The following is a 25,982-nucleotide window of genomic DNA, read 5'->3' as shown; positions in this document are numbered from 1 at the left end:
GATCTTTTCCGTCCACCTGAAAATGCAGGCGGGGCCTCGATTTAATGTCTCATCCAAAGTGGAGTGTTGCAACAGTGCAGCACTCCACTCGGTGCTGCACTGGAGTGTCAGCCTAGATTTCGTGCTCAAATCTCTGGATTGGGACTTGAACCCATAACCAAAGCAGCAGGGCAGAAACTCGTTACTAAACTTACCTCAATCTGATGTGAGCGGTTATTTGTTGTCTTGTAGGGTCTTCCAGGACGAAGAGGATCACCAGGGCTACAAGGTGCAAAAGGGAGAAGAGTAAGTGACATTTATGATTTAAGATATTTTATTTTGTGACGCACCCATCTCTCTACTCAGTTTTCCCCTCTTTTTTCTGGAGAATTTACGTAAGAGGTGGGATGCAGAGGTGATTTACTGGAACGGTATCAGGGATGAAAGATTTCAGTTGCGTGGAGAGACTAGAGAAACTGGGATTGTTCTCCTTAGTGCCGAGAAGGTTAAGGGGGGATTTGATAGAAGTGTTCAAAATCATGAAGGGTTTTGACAGAGTAAATAAAGAGAAACTGTTTCTAGTGGCAGAAGGGTCGGTAACCAGAGGACACAGATTTAAGGTAATTGGCAAAAGAACCAGAGGCGACATGAGGGAAAAAAAATGTTATGTAGCGAGTTATTATGATCTGGAACGTGCTGCCTGAAAGGGAGGTGGAAGCAGATTCAGTAGTAACTTGGAATTGGATAAATAGTTGGAAAGGAGAAATTTGCAGGACTATGGGAAATGGGACTAATTGGATAGCTCTTTCAGAGAGCTGGCGCAGGCATGATGGGGCGAATGGCCTCCTTCTGTGCTGTAAGATTTTAAGGGCAAGGAGGATCACATGAGCATACTGGAGCCCCGCCCACTTTTCTTTCCATTATTGAAATGAACAGACATGGGTTCCACGCCCAGCTGTGGGATCCTCCCCAGCCTATTTTCCTCTATGTGCTGCATCCGGGTGTTCCCTTTAGAGCAAGCGCATTAACAGGAGATCCTACCTCAGAAAGCCAAGAAGGAGATCAGATCAAGGTGTTCAAAGCTATGAGAGAGTTTGAGTCGGTAACCGAAGGGGCACACATTTAAGATCATCGTCAAAACAAGGAAGGGAAATGGTAGTTAAAAAAAAATCTTTTTTATTAAAACTCTGCTGCCTGTATCCTAACTCACACCAAGTCCAGTTCAACCATCACCCCTCTGCTCGCTGACCTACATTGGCTCCCAGTCCGGCAACGCCTCAATTTTTAAAATTCTCATCCCTGTTTTCAAATCCCTCCATGGCCTCTCCTCTCCTTCCCTCCGGCCCTACAACCCTCCGAGCTCTCTGCACTCTTCCAATTCTGGCCTCTTGCTCATCCCCGATTTTAATCGCTCCACCATTGGCGGCCGTGCCTTCAGCTGCCTAGGCCCTAAGCTCTGGAATTCCCTTGGTAAACCTCTCCGCCTCGCTACCTCTCCTCCTTTAAGTCACTCCCTAAAACCTACCACTTTGACCAAGCTTTTGCTCACCTGTCCTAATATCTCTTTAGCTGGCTCAGTGTTAAATTTTGTCTGATAATCGCTCCTGTGAAGCATCTTGGGATGTTTTTACGACGTGAACTGCGCTGTATAAATGCAAGTTGCTGTTATTTATTCATGCAGTGTTGTTGAGACAGAATTCCCTATCAGAAACAGCGATGGAAGCAGACTCCATAATTGCTTTTAAAAGGCAATAATTGAAAAAGAAAAATTGACAAGGCAAAGGGGGAAAGGGCAAGGAGACGGAACTAAGCAGAAAGCTCTTTCAGAGATCCAGCACAGACGCCATGGGCTGAACGGCCTCCTTTTGTGCTGCAAAATTCTATGGGGTAGATTCCCAACTTGCATTGCAGACTGCCGTCTGATATAAATACTGCCCGAATTTCATTGCCGTTAGTTTCAATGTAAATGAAAATTAAGCCGTTTCTATAATAGGCAACCAACTGTAATTCCATGAGGTGCTTTTATTATCTCCACTAACAATAATTCTGACAATGAAGAAAGGTTATTCCCCCTTCCCTTGTCCATTAGCCCCTTCCTATTCTGTGAACTGCAGCTGGTTCTTCGAGGTAGCCTGTTTTTATTGACACGAGCAGGTGAAAAGTTAACCACCCCTTTTTATTGCTGAAGAAATCACGGGGAGAGGAAGGGGGATTTTAACTCTTCCCCATTCAGTAAGAAAGGACCAGTTAAAATAAAGCGGCCCCATTTCCCACTCTGCTCCCGCTGATTCCCCATCTTAACGCTGCTGGTTTTGGCGGCCGACGAGGCTCCCTCCAGATTATGGCGGCAGCCTCATTAATAAATGCAAATCCATGCCCCAAGATGTACATGCGACACGGGTGGCGTTTTAACCCCGCTCCTGAGAGGGATGCCTGCCGTGCCAGGTAAAACTGTCGGGGAACCAATAAGACCATCTGACTAGGGGTTGCCAACCTTCCAGGATTGCCCTGGAGTCTCCAGGAATTAAAGATTAATCTCCCGGGAGAAAAATAATCGAGAATTTTTTTAAAAATTGTTTTCTTTTAAATTACCTTTGAACACTTTCACTTATTAGTTATAAAAATATTGGAGATGAGAAAAAAGGGAGTTTGACTGGGCGGGGCAGTTGGAGGAGGGAGATGACTCCTCCATAAAGATGTCCAACCAGAGTTGGCAACTCTACCTCTGAGGTAAGTTAAAAAAGCTTTCCTTAGTGGAGCTGGGAGGAGCACGAGGTCTTCTTCGGGTCCCACAAGGAAAGCCCGTGTCTCTGTTGTCCCCAGGATCACAATCCCTCCCCAGCCACAAGACCCTCGCAACACCAGCACCACCACCCCACACTTACCTTCCTCGACAGTCTTTGCATGGTGCCGACATTTTTCGCCCCCTCAATCGTTGTCCCCTTCGATTTTTGTCCCCCCTCAATCTTTATCCCCCCTCGATCTTTGTCCCCCGTCGATATTTGACCCCCCTCGATCTTTGACCCCTTCGACCTTTGTCCCCTTTCGACCTTTGTCCCCCTTGACCATTGTCCACCTCGATCTTTGACCCTCCTCTATCTTTCTCCTCCTCGATCTTTATCTCCTTCGATCTTTGTGCCCCCTCGATCTTTGTGCCCCCTCGACCTTTGTCCCCCTCGATCTTTGTCCCTTTCAATCTTTGTCCCCCTCGATCTTTGACCCCTTCGACCTTTGACCCTTTTTGACCTTTGTCCCCCTTGACCATTGTCCACCTCGATCTTTGTCCCCTAAATCTTTGACCCTCCTCTATCTTTATCCCCCTCGATCTTTATCTCCTTCGATCTTTGTCCCTCTCGATCTTTGTGCCCCCCGATCTTTGTGCCCCTCGACCTTTGTTCCCCTTGATTTTTATCCTCCCCTCGACCTTTGTCCCCCCTCGACCTTTGTCCCCCCTCGACCTTTGTCCGCCCTCGATCTTTGACCCCTAAATCTTTGAACTCCCTCGCCAATCAGCGGCCGTTTTCCACCCAAAATGGCTGACCAGCTGACCAGCATTCAAGTGAGGGCTGACATCAGGGCCTCCGACAAAGACTCTGAGCCGGTGTTGCCGTCTGCTTCCCGCCAGCCTCCCAGCGGGAGTTAAAATTGGCCTCTCACTTGTTCAAAAAACACGTTTGTTGTAGAAACCCATCAGTATTTCGAAATCCTCAAAACAAACTGCTCTGTATTGATAACCTCACCCAGACTGTGCCAGTAGAAGAATTTATCATTGTTTGGTGAGAAATAAACATCAGCAAATGCCTGAATACCTGATAGTATGCAAAATCAAACACTTTGAAAAATGAGCTGAAGGTGACGGGAGTTCAGAGTTCAGATGGCACCCTTACTGTAACTAAGGTGACGGGAGTTCAGAGTTCAGATGGCACCCTTAATTGTAACTAAGGTGCAGCCAGAATATTTAGATCACTAATTAAAATCCACCAAGTAGAAACAGTGAGCTATTTTTTAATGAATGTTATAAATATTTTTTAACGTAATCAGCATTAATTTCACCTCCAATTAGGAACATAGGAACAGGAGTAGGCCATTCAGCCCCTCGTGCCTGCTCCGCCATTTGATAAGATCATGGCTGATCTGTGATCTAAATCCATATACCTGCCTTTGGCCCATATCCCTTAATACCTTTGATTGCCAAAAAGTTATCTATCTCACATTTAAATTTAGCAATTGAGCTAGTATCAATTTAGCAATTGAATGGGTACAAGTCATGGTACAAATGGCGGATATACTGGGCCATTTTTTCTCTGCCTAACACCCAGCGAGCATATATTTACATTGAATGACATCAAATTTACAGCACAGGAAGAGGCCATTTGGCCCAACTGGTCTGTGCCGGTGTTTCTGCTTCACGTGTGCCTCCTCCCACCCTACTTCATCTAACCCTGTCAGCATAACTTTCTGGCGATGCTACCTTCCACACCAGTGCTTCCGATATGTCTTCCTTTTTCCTCAACCGAGGGTTCCCCTCCACTGTAGTTGACAGGGCCCTCGACCGTGTCCGTCCCATTTCCTGCACCTCTGCCCTCACCCCTTCCCCTCCCTCCCAGAATCACGATAGGATCCCAATTGTCCTCAACTTCCACCTCACCAGTCTCCACATTCAACGGATCATTCCTCCGCCATTTGGTTCTGTGATGTGGTTGACTCTTATTGCCCTCAGGGCAACTAGGGGTGTGCGATAAAACCTGCCTCGCCAGTGTTGCCCACATCCCAAAAGCAAATAAAAAGAAACCCCTTGAGTGCCCAGTTCTGTGATGTTAGAATCACAGAATGATACAGCACAGAAGGAGGCCATTTGGCCCATCGCACCTATGTCTGCTGTTTGAAAGAGCTTTCCAATTTGTCCCACACCCCTTGCCCTTCCCCCATAGCCCTGCAAATTTTTCCCCTTCAGGTATTTACCCAATTCCCTTTTGAAAGTTATTATTGAATCTGCTTCCACCGTCCTTTCAGGCAGTGCATTCCAGATCAAAATAACTCGTGTAAAAAAATTTTTGATCATGTCGTCACTGATTCTTTTGCCGATTACCTTAAATCTGTGTCCGCTGGTTACTGACCCTTCTGCCACTGGAAACAGTTTCTCCTTATTTACTCTATCAAAACCCTTCATGATTTTGAACACCTCTATCAAATCCCCCCGTAACCTTATCTGCTCTAAAGGAGAACAACCCCAGTTTCTCCAATCTATCCACATAGCTGAAGTCCCTCATCCCTGGTAACGTCCTAGTAAATCTCCCCTGCACCCTCTCTGAGGCCTTGACATCCTTCCTAAAGTGTGGTGCCCAGAATTGGACACAATACTCCAGCTGAGGCCTGAACCAGTGTTTTATAAAGATTTAGCATAACTTCCTTGCTTTTGTACTCTATGCCTCTATTTATAAAGCCAAGGATCGCATACGCCTTTTTAACAGCCTTCTCAACTTATCCTACCACCTTCAAAGATTTGTGTACGTACACCCCCAGGTCTCTCTGTTCCTGCACTCCCTTTTAAATAAGTACCATTTAGTTTATATTGTCTCTCCTCATTCAAATGTTCCATGAGAGACAATGCCTGAAGTGCAGCATTTAATAGTATTACTGTGACTATTTTCAGGGACCTCGAGGTCCGGATGGTCTCCCAGGAGAACAAGGGCCACAAGGTAACAAGGTAATTATTTGCTTTGCAACATCAAACAGTAGATTTTCAGGAACACCTCTGACAGCCATTTCAAGTGAATCGAAGTTACTAAATTAATAAGTGTCTGTTGCATGTATAATAGCTTTCCTTAAAGTTATTTTTGAACTGGAAATTCCAGCTATTGTATGAAATACGTGTAGAGATGCTGAGACCTGCCTGGATAGCTGACATTTTAGACGGGAGTGTATTCATTTTGTATCAACATGAATTGCCAGAGGCATCACCCGTGTCCACATTGTCAGCTTTTTTCCACTCCGAGCAATGCGGTAAACCTGCAAGTTAGTTTTAGGGGGGAAAAGGGGGGTTATTTGCACCACAGCTATTCCCCGCCAACGTGATGAGTGCGATTATTATAAATGTTAAATTTAATTTCCCTCAGAACCCTGGAGGACATTGTTATCATCTCATACCATAAAGACATGTTTGCTTTGCAGGGAGAAAGAGGCGGACTAGGCAAAAAAGGTGAAAATGGACTCATTGTAAGTGTGAATCGTCGATAAGATTTGTAAATATCTCATTCAAGTCTCCTCCTATCCTCTGATATCTATTCTGTACATTCGTCAACATCCAAGGTCATTCATTTTCTGTATTACAGGGCAAAGCAGGAAATCCCGGAGAAAGAGGAGCTCAAGGACTTCCAGTAAGTATAATTTATCTATTAATCTTTTAATATAAAGAAAGGACTTGCATTTATATAGCACCTTTCACGACCTCAGGATGCCCCAAAGCACTTTACAGCCAATGAAGTAGTTTTTGAAGTGGAGTCACTGTTGTAATGCAGGAAACATGGCAGCCAATCTGCGCACAGCAAGATCCCACAAACAACAATTAAATAATGACCAGATAATCTGTTTGAGGTTTGATAGATGTTGGCCACGACACCGGGGAGGACTCCCCTGCTGTTCTTCGAAATAATGCTATGGGATCTTTTATGTTCAGCTGAGAGGACAGACGGGCCTCGTTTTAATGTCTCATTCAAAAGACGGTACCTCCGACAGTGCGGCACTCCCTCAGTGCTTACACTGGGAGTGTCAGCCTGGATTTTTGTGCTCAAATCTCTGGAGTGGGGCTTGAACCCACAAACTTCTGACTCAGAGGCAAGAGTGCTACCCACTGAGCCACGGCTGACACTATCTATACAACTACCTAGGGGCTGCAGGCACCTCGCTCCATGGATGTGGTCTGGAGTATGATTCTCAGTAAGACTGGACATTGTTGACTAGAAATTCCATCATGCGTTACATCTACCTCGAGGTAAAGTTACAGGCCTTGAAATGAGTTCTCTTTGGGGTCGATTTTGACTTTCGAGCAAGCGACTGGCGGAGAACGCGTTGATCAACCACCCATTCCGGCGGTAAAGTAGCCCGCCCGGCTTTGAGGCGTTGACCTCATCTAAACCTGGCAGGCGAACTGCGATGGTGCCAAACAGGCATCCCGACACAGTTCGCCCAATTGAGGCCTCAAGATCGGGCAACAAGGTACGTTAGGGGGCTGCACGGCGCAGGGTCCGACCAGTCCCGGCCTAAGATGGCAATCCGGGACCTAATTACGTCACAGGATCCCCGATTTCCATATTAAAAGGGGGCCTATCACCTGAAGCAGGCGGGCGCTTTGGACACCCGGCCCCCTTTCAAAATGGAGCTGGCCGCAGAGGGCTGCCATTGGATGCATCGCTGGAGTTTTCGTCACGTGACGTCCCGCCTCGAACCGTCCCACCAGCTCCCCCCCCCTCCCCGCCACACTTCCGTCCATCCTCTGGGCACACCGCCTTCCAACGGAAAACAGGCTCTTTGGGGGTGATTTTAAACCCCAAGAATGGGTGGGTTGGGGGCGGGTGGGAGTTGAAAATTAAAATGCTTTTTTGGATCGCAACCGCAACATTTTCGGACTTTGCATTCCCAGTGGGATGTTTGACCTTTTCCGCACCGACGTTAAACCCGTAAATAAAGCCGGGTTGCGGTGGCTCGAGGGGCCGAATGGTGTCCTCCTGCTCTTAATTCGTATGTTCATATTGGATAGGCTGGGGTTGTTTTCTTTGGAACAAAGGAAGCTGAGGGGAGATTTAATTGAGGTATAGAAAATTATGACGGGACTAGATAGAGTGGATAGGGAGGACCTATTTCCCTTAGCAGAAGGGTCAGTGATCAGATTTAAAGTAATTGGTAGAAGGATTAGATGGGAGCAGAGGAGAAATGTTTTCACCCGCAGGGTGGTGGGGGTCTGGAACTCACTGCCTGAAAGGGTGGTAGAGGCAGAAACCCTCAACTCATTTAAAAAGTACTTGGAAATGCACTTGAAGTACCGTAACCTACAGGGCTACGGACCAAGTGCTGGAAAGTGGGATTAGCTGGATAGCTCTTTCTCGGTCGGTACTGACGCAATGGGCCAAACGGCCTCCTTCTGTGCCGTAACTTTCTATGATTCTATGACCATCTCAAGCATTTGTAAGCGAAGAGCCCCAATTTCAGGGCACTAATGGGAATATGACTTTGCATACGAGAAAAATATAAAGCATGGAGAAATTTCTAGCCATAAGTGAAATCCCATAAAGTCCCATCAAAAATTTATGTGGTTCCTTGGAATTTTCTTTACTCAGAGAGTGGTTAGAATGTGGAACTCGCTACCACAAGTAGTATTTGAGGCGAATAACATCGATGCATTTAAGGGGAAGCTAGATAAACACACGAGGGAGAAAGGAATAGAAGGATATGCTGATCGGGTTAGATGAAGTAGGGTGGGAGGAGGCTCGGGTGGAGCTTACGGGATAGACCAGTTGGGCCAAATGGCCTGTAAGTTCGATGTAATGTAATTTTATCTAATACAGGTAAATATCAGCTTTGTGTGCGTATATAGTGCATGTGGCCAAAAATACAATGAACTTGTGTGATGATGCTTTGACTGTGGAGAGGAACGATGGAACAGGACTGGAATTTGACCTCCTCTGATTGCTGAGGGTAAACACCGTCCCTTTTCTTTGCGCGATGGATTCCCTCACCTTTGCAAGCAGTGTTATTTTTTTTTTCGCTAAAGCTGACCAGAAAAGCATATTCTGCTGCGATTTACAGTGAAAACCGAGCATTGAAAGCATGAACAGTCCAAATCCCCATCAGCAGTCTCCTCACTCTTTAATCCTCCTCCATTTGTGACTCCATTTCTGCTCACGTCCGGTGATCTTTCATTTAACAAGAGTTCAAACGAAGGACAGAATTTCATTTTTTTAATACTTCATTGTTTGATATTCAGTCGTTAGCTTTAAAGAAGCACCATAGCAGACATATCGGGGCACAGGTTCAACATCGTTGTGCCTGTTCTACGCCCGTTTTATGCCCATTTTACGCCCGTTTATGCCAATTTTACACCCGTCTTACGATGACGAATTTAGCAGAGTGACGGCCCACGCCTGATTTGTGCTCCACTAAATTCGACAGGGCCGTTTTTTTTTTTAGGTGGCCCTGGCACCTGCCTGAAATAAACGCAAGCCTCATTTCAATATCACGCGCTCATTTTCAGGAAATTCGTTGTGGCTAGTTTTTTAATTGGTTAAGATTAGCTTTTCGGGCACTGCAGCAGCCCAAGCAGGGGCCCTTAAAGGTGCCACTGGAGGCCGCCCAAGAAACCGGCAGCTAAGTTTTTTTTACACTTACCTTAAGGGGGAGCAAAGAGGAGCAGGAGCCCAATAGCCGCCCGTAGTTTGCCAGATTTATTCCAGCCAGGCCCGAGGCTGAGCTTAGGACAGTCCTCGGACCTCTCCCTTATTGCGCGCGAGTTCAGTGTGCCAATCATATCGGGCACTGTCAAATTGAGGCCCCGTTGAAGCAAGTTGATGTTAGGGGTATCACATAGAAAAGAAAGACTTGCATTTCTACAGCGCCTTTGGCAACCTCAGGACATCCCAAAGTGCTTTACAGCCAATGAAGAACTTATGAAGTGTGGTCACTGTTGTAATGTAGGAAACACGGAGGCCAATTTGCGCACAGCAAGATCCCACAAACAGCAATGAGATAAATGACCAAATAATCTGTTTTAGTGATGTTGGTTGAGGGATTAATATTGGCCAGGACACCGGGGAGAACTGTTCTTCAAAATAGTGCCATGGGATCTTTTACGTCCAGCTAAGAGGACAGACAGGGCCACGGTTTAAATTTGAACTAAAGGCATGTGTCAGAGTCTTGCAGTTTAAAAAATAATTCTACTAGTTCCCTGTCCTCTATAATTTAAAAATTAATCTCTGCTCTCACAAATTAATTAATTTAGCTTAATATAAGTCTACTATAATCATAGTCATCCTTCACAGAATGAATGTAATACCGAATTCTGCGTTTAGTAAATGCATTTTCATAGTCTTCTCAGTTGATTACGCCCTAGGTTCAAAGTTAAACTCAATGTAGCAAAAGAACAGTATTAAAAGTGCTTTCACCTCAAATGATATTATGAAAGACTTCAGTTTTGTCGAGGGACTGGAGAAGCTGGGGTTGTTCTCCTTAGAGCAGAGAATGATAAGGAGAGATTTGATAGAGGTGTTCAAAATCATGAAGGGTTTTGATTGAGTAAATAAAGAGAAACTGTTTCCAGTGGCGGAAGGGTCGGTAACCAGAGGACACAGATTTTAGGTAATTGGCAAAAGAACCAGAGGGGAGATGAAGAGAAATTTTTTTTATGCAGCAAGTTGTTATGATCTGGAATGCACTGCCTGAGAGGTGGAAGCAGATTCAATAGTAACTTTCAAAATGGAATTGGATAAATAATTGAAGCAGAAAGATTTGCAGAGCTATGGAGAAGAGCAGGGGAGTTGGGACTAATTGGATAGCTCTTTCAAAGAGCAGGCATAGGCACGATGGGCCGAATGGCCACATTCTGTGCTGTATCAGTTCTATGATTATCAGACTGTCTGTTATGATCACCTGTTGCTATTATAGCCCAATTTCCATTTGTCATCTTTTCAGCACAAGTTCCCGATCTCAAGATTGCGGCTACGTCTCAAATCAGTATTACATTTATTTCAGGCATTTATTTGTCATTGTAGCTGGATCACGGTCCCTCCTCAACTGCTCCTTGTGGTGGCGAGTTCCGCATTCTTACCACTCTTTGGGTAAAGAAGTTTCTCCTGAATTCCCAATTAGATTTATTAGTGACTATCTTATATTTATGACCTCTAGTTTTGGACTCCCCCCACAAGTGGAAACATTTTCTCCATGTCTACCCCATCAAACCCTATCATTATCTTAAAGACCTCTATCAGGTCACGCCTCAGCCTTCTGAAAACAAAAACTCTAAATGCTGGGACTCTAAAACAAAAACATCAATAGAAATAAAAAGACAGGTTAGCATTTCGGGTGTAATCCTTCCTCAGAATGGCCGTTCTGGTGGTTGATATGGACCTTGTAAATCCCGTGAGATGATTTGAAGGAGAGCAGGGAGTTCTCCCCGCATCCCGGCCAAGATTCCAACCCCCTCAAAAATAAAAAAAACGGCCATTTGTCTGATTACGGTTTGTGAGCATTTCGTATTTGACTGTCGCATTTGCCAGCCTAACAATGACTGCACTTCAAAGTAATTTACTCTGTGAAGTGGTTTGAGATATTTCTGAGAGGTGTGAGAAGGTGCGAGATCAATGCAGGTCTTTATTTATCAGTTAATTTACTGATCTCGTCTTCTGGCTGTTTCGAATTTTGATGCAAGTTGAACGCCAAGTCCTTGCCCTGATTCTAATTTTCATTACGTTGCTAATCGTTGAATTTATCTTTGGGCATATGTGCCCTACATTACAACAGTGACTACACTTCAAAAGTACTTCATTGGCTGTAAACGGCTTTGGGACATCCTGCGGTTATGAAAGGCGCTGTAGAAATGCATTGGAGAGGGTGCAAAAAAGATTCACAAGAATGATTCCAGAACTGAGAGGATATCCTGAATAGACTGGGAATGTTAGGGTAATTGACTGTAAAAGATAGGGGAAAGGTGGAGAAAATCTTTGCACTTATGGGTGAGTCCAAAACTAGAGGTCATAAATATAAAATAGTCGCTAATTAATCCAACAGGGAATTCAAGAGAAACTTCTTCACCCAAAGAGTGGTAAGAATGTGGAACTTGCTACCACAAGGAGTAGTTGAGGCAAATAGCATATATGCATTTAAGGGGAAGCTAGATAAACATATGAGGGAGAAAAAATAGAAGGGTATGCTGATAGGGTTAGATGAAGTAGGGAGGGAGGAGGCTCGTGTGGAGCATAAACGCCAGCATAGATCAGTTGGGCCGAATGGCCTGTTTCTGTGCTGTAGTTTCGATGTAACTCAATGTAAGTAATTTCTTTCAAGGCACAAGATGGAGCACATTGTTCGAATGTTTCCTGTACTTATTTGCCCTCTGCAGTTCACCATGCGTGTTGTTTTGATGGTGTACTGGAAAGGGATCCTGAAATCCATTACTACACAGTCAGTTTTCATCTTTGCTCTCTCTGTTTAAGGGTTTGACAGGACCTTCAGGGAGCACCGGAGATATGGGACCCCCAGGACAACCAGTGAGTTTACCTTCCGTTTATCCATTGCAGAGGAGGATGATTTTCTCTCTACACTATTTGTAATTGTAAACCTGTTTATAAAGATTAGAATCATTGAATCATATAGCACAGAAAGAGACCATTTGGCCCATCGTGCCTGTGCCGGCTCTTTGAAAGAGCTATCCAATTATTCCCATTCCCCTGCCCTTTCCCTACAGCCCTGCAATATTTTCCCCTTCATGTATTTATCCAATTCCCTTTTGAAAGTTACTATTGAATCTGCTTCCACCTGTCAGGCAGTGCATTCCAGATCAGAACAACTCGCTGCGTAAAAAAAATTCTCCTCATCTCCCCTCTGGTTCTTTTGCCAATTATCTTAAATCTGTGACCTTTGTTTACTGACCTTCCTGCCACTGGAAACAATTTCTCCTCATTTACTCTATCAAAACCTTTCATAAATTTAAACACCTCTATGAAATCTCCCCTTAACCTTCTCTGCTCGAAGGAGAACAATCCCAGCTTCTCCAGTCTCTGCACATAACTGAAGTCCCTCATCCCTGGCACCATTCTAATAAATCTCCTCAGCACCTTCTCTAAGGCCTTCACGTCCTTCCTAAAGTGTGGTGCCCAGAATTGAACACAATACTCCAGCTGGGGCCTAACCAGTGATCTATAAAGGTTTACCATAGCTTCCTTGCTTTTGTACTTTCGGAGGGGTTAAATTGGATAAACTTCGAATCCGGGCGCGGGGATGGCAGTGCGCGATTAACCCGCGTCCAGTCATGAGATTAATGCTGCTTGCTCATTTACCTGATTCCAGCGCGGGCAGCCAGGCCTCGCTGCATTGTTCAGTGACTCCTCACCAGCAAGGGGGGCCCGATATTGTGTGAGTGGCTCACACCTCTTCAAGGCAACCTGCACCTCTTCAAGGCAACCTGCACCTCTTCAAGGCAACCTGCACCTCTTAAAGGCAGCCTGCACCTCTTAAAGGCAGCCTGCACCTCTTATCTTCAAAATATAAGATACGGGTCCGCACAGAGTCTGAACGGAGATCAGACATCGCACACGTAAAACACAGATGCAGGTCCCATCCCTATGTTTACAAACTGATGAGTTATGTTAAACCATTGAATAAAGGTTGCGCACTACTAAATCCCACATCCTCCAATCTGCATGCCAGACCTCACCAATCTGCCGACCTGAGTTTGTACCAGGCCTGCGAGAGTGCGTGCACCAAGGTTCTCTGATGATGCACTAGAGGTCTTGGTGCAAGAGGTGGACAGAAAGAGGGGCATCCTATATCAGCAGGGGGGCAAAAGGCCTCCAGATAAATGCTCAAGAGGCAGTGGGAGGCAGTGGGGGACGAAGTCAACGCCAGGCGCACAGCACCACGAACATGGATGCAGTGCAGGAAGTTCAGTGCTTTGACACGAGTGGTCAAGGTGAGTGAGGTCAACAGTCAAGTAGCGTCTCCTACCAACTGCACCACTAGCCGCATCCACTGCTCCACGCACTACACCCCCCCATCACCCACACACCAACAAACTCTTTCCATCAGTACTCAACTCTTCCAATCAGATGCTTCCTCTCACCCTCACACATTATCACTGTTGCAAACAGCACACACACAACTCAAATGTCACACACAGTGGCAGCTATTCAACCATGACAGGCACACCACCCAAACATCCTGCAGGACACACGTCCCGCTTTCTTGCAGGAGAAGGTGGCGCATAACAGAAGGCAGCAAGTGGCCGTGACATTTAGCCCCTCGAGCCTGTTCCGCCATTCAGTGAGATCATGGTGGACCTGTGACCTAACTCCATATACCCGCCTTAGCCCCATTTCCCTCAATACCCTTGGTTCACAAAAATCTATCAATCTCAGATTTAAAATTCACAAGTGAGCGAGCATCAACCGCCTTCTGCAGAAGAGCGTTCCAAACGTCTCCCACCCTTTGCGTGTAGAAGCGTTTCCTAACTTCACTCCTGCAAGTCCAGGCTCTAAATTTTAGGCTATGTCCCCTAGTGCTAGTATTGAAGTCTAGGAGACCTCCAAAAACAGTTACAAATGCATCGGCAGCCAGAAGCAATAATCCAGCAACTAACCTGTAAATCCTGCATGGTCCCTTTAAATAGTGCTGGTGGGGGCCCTCCAGGCACTCTAAGACACGTTCAGCTGTTCTTTTTTTTTATTTGTTCATGGGACGTGGGCATCGCTGGTGCGAGGCCGGCATTTATTGCCCATCCCTAATTGTCCTTGAGAAGGTGGTGGTGAGCCGCCTTCTTGAACCGCTGCAGTCCGTGTGGTGAAGGTTCTCCCACAGTGCTGTTAGGAAGGGAGTTCTAGGATTTTGACCCAGCGACGATGAAGGAACGGCGATATATTTCCAAGTCGGGATGGTGTGTGACTTGGAGGGGAACGTGCAGGTGGTGTTGTCCCCATGTGCCTGCTGCTCTTGTCCTTTTAGGTGGTAGAGGTCGCCGGTTTGGGAGGTGCTGTCGAAGAAGCCTTGGCGAGTTGCTGCAGTGCATCCTGCAGCCACAGTGCGCCGGTACACACTGCAGCCACAGTGCGTCAGTGGTGAAGGGAGTGAATGTTTAGGGTGGTGGATGGGGTGCCAATCAAGCGGGCTGCTTTGTCCTGAATGGTGTCGAGCTTCTTGAGTGTTGTAGGAGCTGCACTCATCCAGGCAAGTGGAGAGTATTCCATCACACTCCTGACTTGTGCCTTGTAGATGGTGGAAAGGCTTTGGGGAGTCAGGAGGTGAGTCACTCACCACAGAATACCCAGCCTCTGACCTGCTCTTGTAGCCACAGTATTTATATGGCTGGTCCAGTTAAGTTTCTGGTCACTGGTGACTCCCTGGATGTTGATGGTGAGGGATTCGGCGATGGTAGTGCTGTTGAATGTCAAGGGGAGATGGTTAGACTCTCTCTTGTTGGAGATGGTCATTGCCTGGCACTTGTCGGGCGCTGGTTAAGACAGGGTGGTTAAAAGAGTGCGTTGGCTGGAGCGTGGAGTGCCAAAATGGTATCTATCCCTTTAAATCAGTGTTGCACACTGATCTACCGCATATGTTCCTTACTTTACATGGTACTGACGTTTGTCATATGTGCGTGCACAAATGCCTTTACCAAGATGGCGTCCGGCGCACGTCTAGAAGCGTGCGCGGGCATTCCGGACGCCATTTTGGGACTTTAGGAGGCCGCATAGCTCCTAAAAAGAAAACTAGCACTACATGGCCCAATTTATAACCCAAGGTACATCCACCCCCAGCTCTGGGCACCCCCTTTGCCTTTACAATTTTGCTATAAATGGCGAACCAAGGAAATCGTTCCCCCAATGTCTTTTCCAGCGATTGTCATTCCATTTGGACTTTGCCCTATCAACAAAGTGACAAAAATTCCCAAGATAGTACAGAATGTGTTCTACAGAACAAAATGACCCATGATCAGGTACGGAACAGAAAACATGGAAAGCTGGAAATCTCCACAAAAAATTAAGGAGAGAAACACAAGTAGCTGACGGTGATTTGTGGCACTAACGCTTATGAAAATCATTCTCTAATTTGAATCAATTTTTTTGTCATAAGTACAATGAACCAAAGAAGGTATGGAAACATTTTGGATCTATATTCTGACAGGTCAGCACAAAGCCTTACAACCCAGAAATAAGTAAATTTGTGCCATCGTTATATTAAGCTGATGGTATGGTCATAATTTAGCCCCTGGCAAGTACTATTTGTACTCACATTCATAATGTTTTATAAAATTAATTATCAACTCCTCAAGAGCATAATGATACAACATGCTTTCTTGCAAGCATTTGATTGAAGGAGGTTATGAGAGATAAGAGTATTGCAGTAAAATTTGAATTCACTTACTTATTGTTAAACTACAACCGTTCAGCCATTTTGTGTGGAATAAATCTCTTACTAAATATTTGCACCGTATTAATAGTCAATGGACTGCTGTATTATTGCCTTTTAAAAAAGGTAATTTATTCATTCATGGCTTAAACTGATGCTATTTTTCCAATGACTTTTCCATATAGGGTCCTCGAGGACAAGAAGGTGAGGTCGGCCCTATTGGAGAAATTGGTCCTGAGGTGACTATTTTATTTGTTTCTGTGATATTCTCAACCTTCGCAATTTTTAGAGTTGAACTCTTTTAGCGGTTAGAAGTAACGGGGGGGAGAAATTCAACTCACGCCCGCCAGTCCTCCCTGTGTAAAATCGGCGTTTATAACACCGAATTTTGTGCTGAGATCTGCCACGCCCAAACTACGCCGGAAATGCCCTGGACACCATGTTGGCTCAATCAGCTATTAGTCGTCCAGGACGCCTGCCTGAAACAGGCCTTAGGCTCCTTAAATACGGAAATTTGGGTCCGACAACTGGTTGCAAAATTCAGGTGCACACGGGCGGAGCTTGAATCTTGCATGGTCTGCCTACTTGTACCAGGCGCTGAGCGGCCTAACCAACGATCCTTAAAGGGACCGCTGGAGCTCGCCCGCAATTGGGCCAGGAAAAGTTTTCCGTTATTTTTGTGGGCCGGCGAGTTCGAGGCCCCTCCTCAGTATCGCCAAACCCTCCGCCCTCCACCCCACCCCCTGGACCCGTCCTGCCGAGCGGTCCTACATAGGAGCTGACTGTTTTCCTGCCCTCCCTGACCGGCGAGCTACAACGGCTGCCCGTTTGGCGCCTGCAGCTCATCGGCGGCATTTAATTGAGGAGCCCAAGCCGAATTTGGTTCGAGGCTCAGGACGGCAGCTGGAGCCTTCGCCCCGTCGATTTTACGCTCGTTTTGGGCGTAAGTCGAATTTCTCAGCCAATTGCTCAAAGGTTTTAATTTAAGTTACAATTACCAGCTAAAAAAAAAATGCTTCACACTATAATGAAGTTGGTCTGTTAATTACACAGGGAATTCCAGGACCTATCGGAGATCTTGGTCATCAAGGGGAACCTGGAGCAAAGGCAAGTACGACATGTCATGCAACTAACCAACCGAGGGGGAACTGTCTTGTAAAGATACAGTGGTGTTGGAAAATGAGTTACAATTTCCTGTCAACATTAACAGCTGGAAATCATTCAGATTCTGCCAGAGATCCAATGATTCTGTTGGCGATAAGCAAATTAACAACTGAATCTAATTGCGTTGTTATGAATTTGGGTGCCTTAAGATGGTAAACATCCAACTTCTAGAAATTGCATTTCCTCTTTCAACGATTCTCTATATGAGCCTTCGTGAACGGCAATATATGATAGATACTGATACATCGCACTCATTTTTATCTTTTTGTAATTGTCCCGTGCAAGATATTTACGTTTCGGTGGAGATCGAGTTTCAACAGAAACCCTATTTATTTCTTCTTGTTGATGCCCAACTTTTGTCAGATCTTTCCAGAAAAATTTTGCTCACCGAAGATTTCTTGGCGTGCGCCGTTATTAATGTGAAAATCGGCAACTTGTGGCGAGGAAGAGATAAGCCGTGAGTTGCGAATCGTCACAAGTTGTTGGACGATTTGTGCCCGCTCCTCCGTTAGCTTCGCGAAAACGGCATCTCGCCCCTAACCTCTCCGTGATTTTCATGAAGTTGCTGTATTTGCTCATTAATTGTCCATTAAACTTGCCGCAGAAAGTTAAGTCTAGTAATTAATAGCGTAAGTACCCTTTTAACAGCGAGATAATTGTTAATGACTGCCAATCAAGCTTTCTGGCCCAGAAAGTGAACAATTATAAGCGTGGAGTCTCATTCCTTAAGGTTGTTGTTTGAGATTTTAAAAATGTTAAACTTTAAAATTTAAATAAAAAATTCTTAATTTTCCTTTCTGACTCTTTTTTCTCTCTCTCTTAATCCAATCTTTCTTTTCCTCTCTTTATTTCTCTTTCTGTACCTGGTTTGACTCTAATTCACCCTCCTCAGTCTTTCCTCTGTTTATTTCTCATTGTTTAAGGAGATAGACCGTTGGTCCCGTTGTTCACTAAGGTCCCAGATGCTCCATTGCCCTCGTTTTCAGCTCGTACTTCCAGCAACTTTGTGGGCAAAATACTTTTGAGCTGAAGGGTGCAGGAACAAGTCTAACTAACGAGGCACGCCGCGAGATGCCCCACTCCAGCAAATTCTGGGCCAATCTTTCATGTGTGTCGTGCCAATTAGGTTGGCTGCTTGCAGCTCCACAGGGACAATGCAATCACTGCAGCAATAGTCTAGACTAAAAGTGATTGTCATTTACTGCCCAATGCTTCACCTATATGTTCCTCTGAGGAAAGTCACACCTCATTGTAGAGACGCCCTATAACGATCACTTATGGCTGTTGAACTTTTGAGGCAATGCTCAGAATCCACTGTTCAGCCTTCAGCGTTAGTTTGTCATCCCCTTCTCATCCATTTTGAATGTCCTGTCCATTTTTCCTACCAAACATCAGTCCCTGGCCAAGAGGACAAACAGAGGACAACTCCAGTTCCAGTCTATAACCAGTTGCTGGGATGTACAGGAGATTAATCTGCGGTATAACGCCCTCTAATTTTGTTTATTTTTTCTGTTGCCTTCCTGTAAAGAAGTTTTGATCTCCCGTCAGATGCCTCCCTCTGATAACACCAGGAAGGAATTCTCCCCTGTAACAAATCACAAGCATCAACCCTGTTCTACCATCCTGTGGCAAAGCTCTTCAATGCTTCGATGCCACCAAATGCTGTTGAGTGATCGAAGTACTCAAGTCAACCAATGTTTTCTGAAACGTTTTTTTCATAGTCCGAGTGGTAAACATTGGACCTGAATGCAGGGTCTGAAGATTGGTGCTTGTTTCACATGGCGGGGTTGGTTTCCCTGTAGCAGCCAGAGCCATTGCCAGCTGGGATTTTTCTTGGAAAGTTCCTTCCATTTTCAAGACTGAGATTAAAACATTTTTTTTTGAGGTCAAGATATCAAGGGATATGGAGAAAGGGCAGTCATTTCAAAAAAATGGCCTCAAGTCTTTTGTGATTTCATTGCTCCTCCGGACTCCACAAGAACATTGGGGCTACCGCCCCAACCTCGCCCCCCACCTCCATAATCGGCTCACCCCGCCCCTCCCCCCCAGACCTAGCTACCTGTTGGCTGGCTCGGAATGCGGACCAACCCATCTGCTGCCGATTGGTCAAAATCTACCCCATTATCCACTATTATATATTCTACCTTAGATGCATTAGAATCATAGAATGATACAGCAGAGAAGGAGGCCATTCGGCCCATTATGCCTGTGCCGGCTCTTTGGAAGAGCTATCCAATTAGTCCCACTCGCCTACTCTTTCCCCTTGGCCCTGCAAATTTTTCCCCTTCAAGTATTTATCTAATTCCCTTTTGAAAGTTATTCTTGAATCTGCTTCCACCACCCTTTCAGGCAGCGCATTCCAGATCACAACAACTCGCTGCATAAATTTTTTTTTCCTCATGTCACCTCTGGTTACCGACCTTTCTGCCACTGGAAACAGTTTCTCCTTATTTACTCTATCAAAACCCTTCATGATTTTGAACACCTCTATCAAATCTCTCCTTAACCTTCTCTGCTCTAAAGAAGAAAAACCCCAGCTTCTCAAGTCTCTCCATATAACTGAAGTCCCTCATCCCTGAGACTATATAGCATTCTTTCCAGTGCTATATAGCATGCGTCTCCAGTACATTTTGGCTCAGGTTCAACTAAGTCTGTATTTCGTTTTCCTCTAATACATCCTTTTCCTGATCTATGGGAGCCCTTTGACCCATGGCCAACAGTCTCCAAACTCCTCACTCTTCCTGACTGCTTAAACCTTTTTCTAGTTATGAGTCTAAAGGAACTGCCTGTTTCCATTTTCCCGAATCGGCCCTTCATGTCTAGACTATTTGCTTTCCTTTTTCTTCATCCTCTCTCTTCTTGCAACCTGCAAAATAGCATATAGTTTGTACAAAATAATGTCCACTGAACTGTACCAATTTAAAGTGGTAAATAATATAAACTAGAGTAATAGAGAAACATGGAACTACAGAATATTGCTGTAGACAGTATGTTCAGATGAAATGAGATGTAGCCTTTAAGTACATGACGTGTTATCCATATGTTAACTACCTAAAACAAGCAATTTGCCAATACTGTCAGACCACTTGCATGCAGGAATGTGAATATTGAACTTAATTTTTCAGTTTTTGTTTTAAAATGTAATTTTGGATAGTTTATTAAAATTGTCTTTGGAATAAAACAGGGTGAAATCGGACCAGCTGGAAATGTGGGAGAACCAGGTCAAACGGGTTTGAGGGTGAGTTAATATAAGTCTGAGTGCTGCACCAATGTCTTACCAATGTCCAAATTCATATTTTCTGACTGATATTCATTATGTGTAAAATCATACACTGGCATAGCCTTCAAGTGCATGATACAAAAGTCAACTATATTTGTTATGATTTTGTGCTGATCAAGGTGACAGATGGAACTGCTGGAGAATGGAACACTTTTCATTTTGGTATTGGCAAGTATTAGCACCAAGCTCTGTAAAGTACCAGTGTTACATTTCGCAGTTCCTGCATTCGCCATCTGATGGCCTTTCCGAATGAAATTGCCAATTTAATACCAAATATGAGCAGTTGTGCTTTGTGCAGCTATTAGCATTAGGAATTGGATGAGTTCGTCCAGATATATTTTGCGTAGCACACTTGCATCAAGCAGTTAGAGGAGACGTTCAGCCATCAGCCTGGACTGGATTTGGACTAGATTCCAGAGAGTATTTAAACCATTGCTTCTCCCATTACTCCTTGTTATGAAATGTTGCTTTAATGCACTAATATGGATATACAAAAATATACATTAGTATTGTCAGCATAGAAATTCCACAGGTTAACCTTAAAAGACAAATTTTGCATCAGTAACGGTAAATATATAGGGATCGAATTCCACTTGTTTATATAAGAACATAAGAAATAGGAGCAGGAGTAGGCCATACAGCCCCTCGAGCCTACTCCACCATTCAGTAATATCATAGCTGATCTTCTACCTCAATTCCACTTTCCCACCCAATCCTCATATCCCTTGATTCCCCATTTGTCCAAAAATCTATCGCTTTCAGTCTTGAATATACTCAACGACTGAGCATCCACAGCCCTCTGGGGTAGAGAATTCCAAAGATTCACAACCCTCTGAGTGAAGAAATTTTTCCTCATCTTGGTCCTAAATGGCCGACCCCTTATCTTGAGATTGTGACTCCTAGTTCTAGACTCTCCAGCCAGGGGAAACAGCCGCTCAGCATCTACCCTATCAAGCCCTCTAAGAATTTTATACATTTCAATGAGATCAGGTCTCATTCTTCCAAACTCCGGAGAGTACAGGCCCATTCTACTCAATCTCTCCTCATAGGACAACCCTCTCAACCCAGGAATCGATCTAGTGAACCTTCATTGCACCCCCTCTAAGGCACAATCTGGGTGGAATCGGCCGAACCAGTGCAAAAGATCGGGGGAATTTTAAACGTGAGTTACACCCAAAACCATTTACGTTCGTATTTTCCACACTCTTTATGCTGGTTCAAGATTCAATTTGCCCGGATCAGGCCCCGCCCACCAAATTGGCCACGCCCCCATGTGGAAATCGCGAGTTTCCTCCGATTGCACTGGTTCAGGAAGGGTCTTCAAATTCTGCTCATTCTCTTAGGAGCACAGGCACCGGTCGGCAGGTTTTAAAAGTTTTTTCATGTCAAAAAATATTTAATTTACTAAGAAACTGACTAGTGTACACCAATGAAACGATTAAATGGTTCAGTATAGTTTTTTAAAATCATTTTCAGTGATTTTAAATCAGTTTACTCACAGGTGGAGGACTGAACACTTATTAAAAATGCCTATTTTTGCTGATAAATCCATTTTCAAAGCCGTATTAATAAAACTGCACCAGATTACCACTCTTAAATACATCAAGGAATACCTTTTAATGGAAAAAAAAAGAAACAATTCCGTTCTATTACACGATGTGGAGATGCCGGTGATGGACTGGGGTTGACAATTGTAAACAATTTGACAACACCAAGTTATAGTCCAGCAATTTTATTTTAAATTCACAAGCTTTCGGAGGCTACCTCCTTCCTCAGGTGAACGATGTGGAAAATCGTTTTCCACATCGTTCACCTGAGGAAGGAGGAAGCCTCCGAAAGCTTGTGAATTTAAAATAAAATTGCTGGACTATAACTTGGTGTTGTAAAATTGTTTACAGTTCTATTACACTGCCAGATTGTGCTGGTTCATGGAAGATTTTACGTTTGGGATTATGCAAATGAATTTTGTAGTGTAACCGAACCAGTGCAATTTCAAGCAGATTTTGGGTGCAATTTCCTGTTGCGTCCAAAGCAGAAACTCGACCCCATAGTGTATGTCTGGCACCTCAAAACAATTTACATTGGAACTTTTATTTACTTTGTGGCAGCACCCAAATCCTGCATTATTGATAGGATGAAGAACTGATAACACTTTCATCCAGCTCCTGCAGTTTTACATTTGTTATTGCAACGGTGTTTTTACACACTATTAAAAGAGTAATATTTGGAAGGCATTTCCCTGAATCTACTGCTATAGAATCATAGAAGTTTACAACATGGAAACAGGCCCTTCGGCCCAACATGTCCATGTCGCCCAGTTTATACCACTAAGCTGGTCCCAATTGCCTGCACTTGGCCCATATCCCTCTATACCCATCTTACCCATGTAACTGTCCAAATGCTTTTTAAAAGACAAAATTGTACCCGCCTCTACTACTGCCTCTGGCAGCTCGTTCCAGACACTCACCACCCTTTGAGTGAAAAAATTGCCCCTCTGGACCCTTTTGTATCTCTCCCCTCTCACCTTAAATCTATGCCCCCTCGTTATAGACTCCCCTACCTTTGGGAAAAGATTTTGACTATCGACCTTATCTATGCCCCTCATTATTTTATAGACTTCTATAAGATCACCCCTAAACCTCCTACTCTCCAGGGAAAAAAGTCTCAGTCTATCCTGCCATAATCGTTTATTTTTCAGAATTTTGCGATTTATCAGATTTCTTTTACACAAAGCAGTTAAGTAATAAAATGGCTTCTTAACTCTTATAATCTGTCCCCCCAGCAGGAAACAAAATCTGAAGCTTTGATACAGATGCACTTCCGTCTCCACATAATTAGGGCTTATGTCAGGCATTATCAAGACCCTAAAATTGCTCTGGCATGAATTAAAAAATATAAAATGGACTTTATAATATTTTTGTATTCGGGGTCTCTAATGTGAAAGGCAATGGTTTATTTTCAGAAATTATCCGTGGAGTCCATGTGCTGTCTTATGGAACTTGTTTTCAAAGTTCGGACATTAATTAGTTATGGTACGCAATTTTTGCACTGAATCTACATACCATGGACCTCCCTAAGGAAAGAAATCTGAATGATTTGAACCATTCACAGAAACAGGCCATTCGGCCCAGCTGCTCCATGCCGATGTTTTTGCTCCACACGAGCCTCCTCCCACCTCTCTTCATCTAATCCTATCAGCATATCCTTCTATTCCTTTCTCCGTCGTGTGTTTATCAAGCTTCCCCTTAAATGCATCTATGTTATTCGCCTCAACTACTCCTTGTGGTGGCGAGTTCCACATTCTAACCACTCTCTGGGTAAAGAAGTTTCTCCTGAATTCCCTTTTGGATTTATTACCAACTATCTTATATTTATTGGACTCCCTAGTTTTGGCCTCCCCCATGATTGGAAACATCTTCTCTAAGTCTACCATATCGAACCCTTCCACCAACAGCTCACACTTTCAATTTACTTTGATTTTATCTTTACTTTTTTTCATTAAAGAAGAAAAATATATCTGATAAATCTTAATACCTCCCCCACAAAAAATAATGGTCTCTCTCTAATCTAGGGAGAACCAGGTCCAGCAGGAGAAGATGGTTTTCAAGGAAAAGATGGAATGAAGGTAAACACTAAGTTTTCAAGCCCTGGGTTTGTTTTGTGTGGCCGACTGTTACAGGCTTACCACTGGCGATTAACAGTTAAATATATTTTTGGAGGCATCTTGGAAAGTCAGTGCCAAGAATATGGCAAAAGGCAGAAATTCTGTTCGCCCCCACCTTGATCAATCTATTCCACCCACACAGGTGGAAATCCATGCTTTCTAGTGTGTATGCTATCAAAATAATGGTCGCCTTGCAGATGTCAAGTGAAGCAGTGCGAAATCAAATGGTACACTTGCAGCCCTTGGAGAGATGCTGGCCTTTGACAGTATGTCAGTTATATTTGATGAGCTTTGGCCGATCTTTCAATATCGTACTAAATTTGGGACAAATCCAATGCAAATCCAAGGTGAACAGGCTACCCATTATACCGCCTGAATTCAGTACATTCAGCTGAAGCTCCTCATCTTTTAATAATTCCAACTTTCATGATGCCCGCTCATCTTATTTTGTCAGTGTAAACAAGGTATTGTACCCACGACTAGAGTAGTTCATAAATATTGGAATTTACAGATTTACTGCACTTTTACAAATTTCAAGTCTGCCCTAAATATTGTCTCGGGTTACATGTCACTGAGTCTTGGGGTTAAACCCGCCTCCCTTACGATCAGGATTGTCCTTTCACCACTCAGCACATCAGTCTCTCGGATGAAACGTTAAACCGAGGCCCCATCTGTCCTCTCAGGTGGATGTAAAAGATCCCATCGAAGAAGAGCAGGGGCGTGTTCCAGTATCCTGGCCGATATTTATTCATCAACTAACATCACTTCAAAGAAAAAAAAACAGCTTATTGTCTGGTCATGTCTCTCATTGCTGTTTGTGGGACCCTGCTGTGCCCAAATTGGCTGCCGCAATTCCCGACGTTACAACAGTGACTACACTTCAAAAGTATTTCGACAGCTGTGGGACATGCTGAGATGATGAAAGGCATTGTATAAATGCGAGTCCCTTCCTTTCCTTTACATAGATCAACGATAGCGTGACCCAAGGGTGTAACAATGAGACTGTCTTGCTGTACGGGCTAGATATCATAATCCTCTGCATATGTCCTCACATGTGTTTGTCCAAAGGTGGACTGATTAATACTTTAGAGAGGTGAAGCCAGACACGAATCATTAAGCTGCTTTATTTTACAGTCAGTAATAGTTATAGCAAACCTCACCTTACTTTAACTTAATTTCAGTCTCCCCTCGTAATAAAGAAAATAATAAACAGTGCTACTCTGTCCCTATTAGTGGGATAATTAGCACTTTTGGTCATCCCAATCAATGGATCAAGCCAAGTCTTTCTCTGGGCCTGGTCAACTATCTTTTTAAAGTAAACTGGACTAGGCCCTTGACTGCCTCGCTCAGTAGAATTTACCAATTGACCAAAAAAACTGCGTTCCCTTGTTCTATTGCTCCCCCTCTGGACAGGAAGTTGAGAGTTTGGCATCTGCCCTCTTCCCTGGCTAGGGGGGGGGTTGGCCTGTAAGACTGCCAATCAAACCAGATTCCGCCCCCTCCTGGGTGGAGCTCCCATCAGCTAACTCTTGCTGCTTCCAAATTGAATGCATCCAGCCCAGCACCATGAACCTGGATGGTTCACAGGAAAGACTTAACAACCTCGTTGTTTGATCGGAAGACACACAGCATTTCACACACCACAACATCTTACTTACTTTAATATACATCTGTTGCCTGACCCTCCCTCTCCCCAGTTTCATACTTTGTGAGCTCAATTTAACTTAAAAGTATCACTTCAATATAAATCATACCCATATTTTCAGCAGCAAAATGGTTGAACATCTCGAA

At 44.3% G+C, this 25,982-nt stretch overlaps 1 protein-coding gene across 1 annotated transcript in view; it reads left to right on the top strand.

Moving 5' to 3' along the window:
* LOC137325103 (collagen alpha-1(XXIV) chain) overlaps window positions 1-25,982 on the top strand; it is a 423,963-nt gene that overhangs the window by 291,970 nt on the left and 106,011 nt on the right. Inside the window, exons 27-35 of the mRNA XM_067989822.1 lie at window positions 232-285; window positions 5,633-5,686; window positions 6,151-6,195; window positions 6,312-6,356; window positions 12,180-12,233; window positions 16,269-16,322; window positions 17,137-17,190; window positions 20,432-20,485; window positions 24,099-24,152. Of these exons, the coding sequence (XP_067845923.1) occupies window positions 232-285; window positions 5,633-5,686; window positions 6,151-6,195; window positions 6,312-6,356; window positions 12,180-12,233; window positions 16,269-16,322; window positions 17,137-17,190; window positions 20,432-20,485; window positions 24,099-24,152 (468 nt within the window). The remainder of the gene's footprint in view (window positions 1-231; window positions 286-5,632; window positions 5,687-6,150; window positions 6,196-6,311; window positions 6,357-12,179; window positions 12,234-16,268; window positions 16,323-17,136; window positions 17,191-20,431; window positions 20,486-24,098; window positions 24,153-25,982) is intronic.

Source organism: Heptranchias perlo, chromosome 9 (genome assembly GCF_035084215.1).
Source record: "Heptranchias perlo isolate sHepPer1 chromosome 9, sHepPer1.hap1, whole genome shotgun sequence".
Classification (NCBI taxonomy): domain Eukaryota; kingdom Metazoa; phylum Chordata; class Chondrichthyes; order Hexanchiformes; family Hexanchidae; genus Heptranchias; species Heptranchias perlo.
The sequence above is the reverse complement of the archived record's forward strand: the minus strand, read 5'-3'. Positions and strand labels throughout refer to the sequence as shown.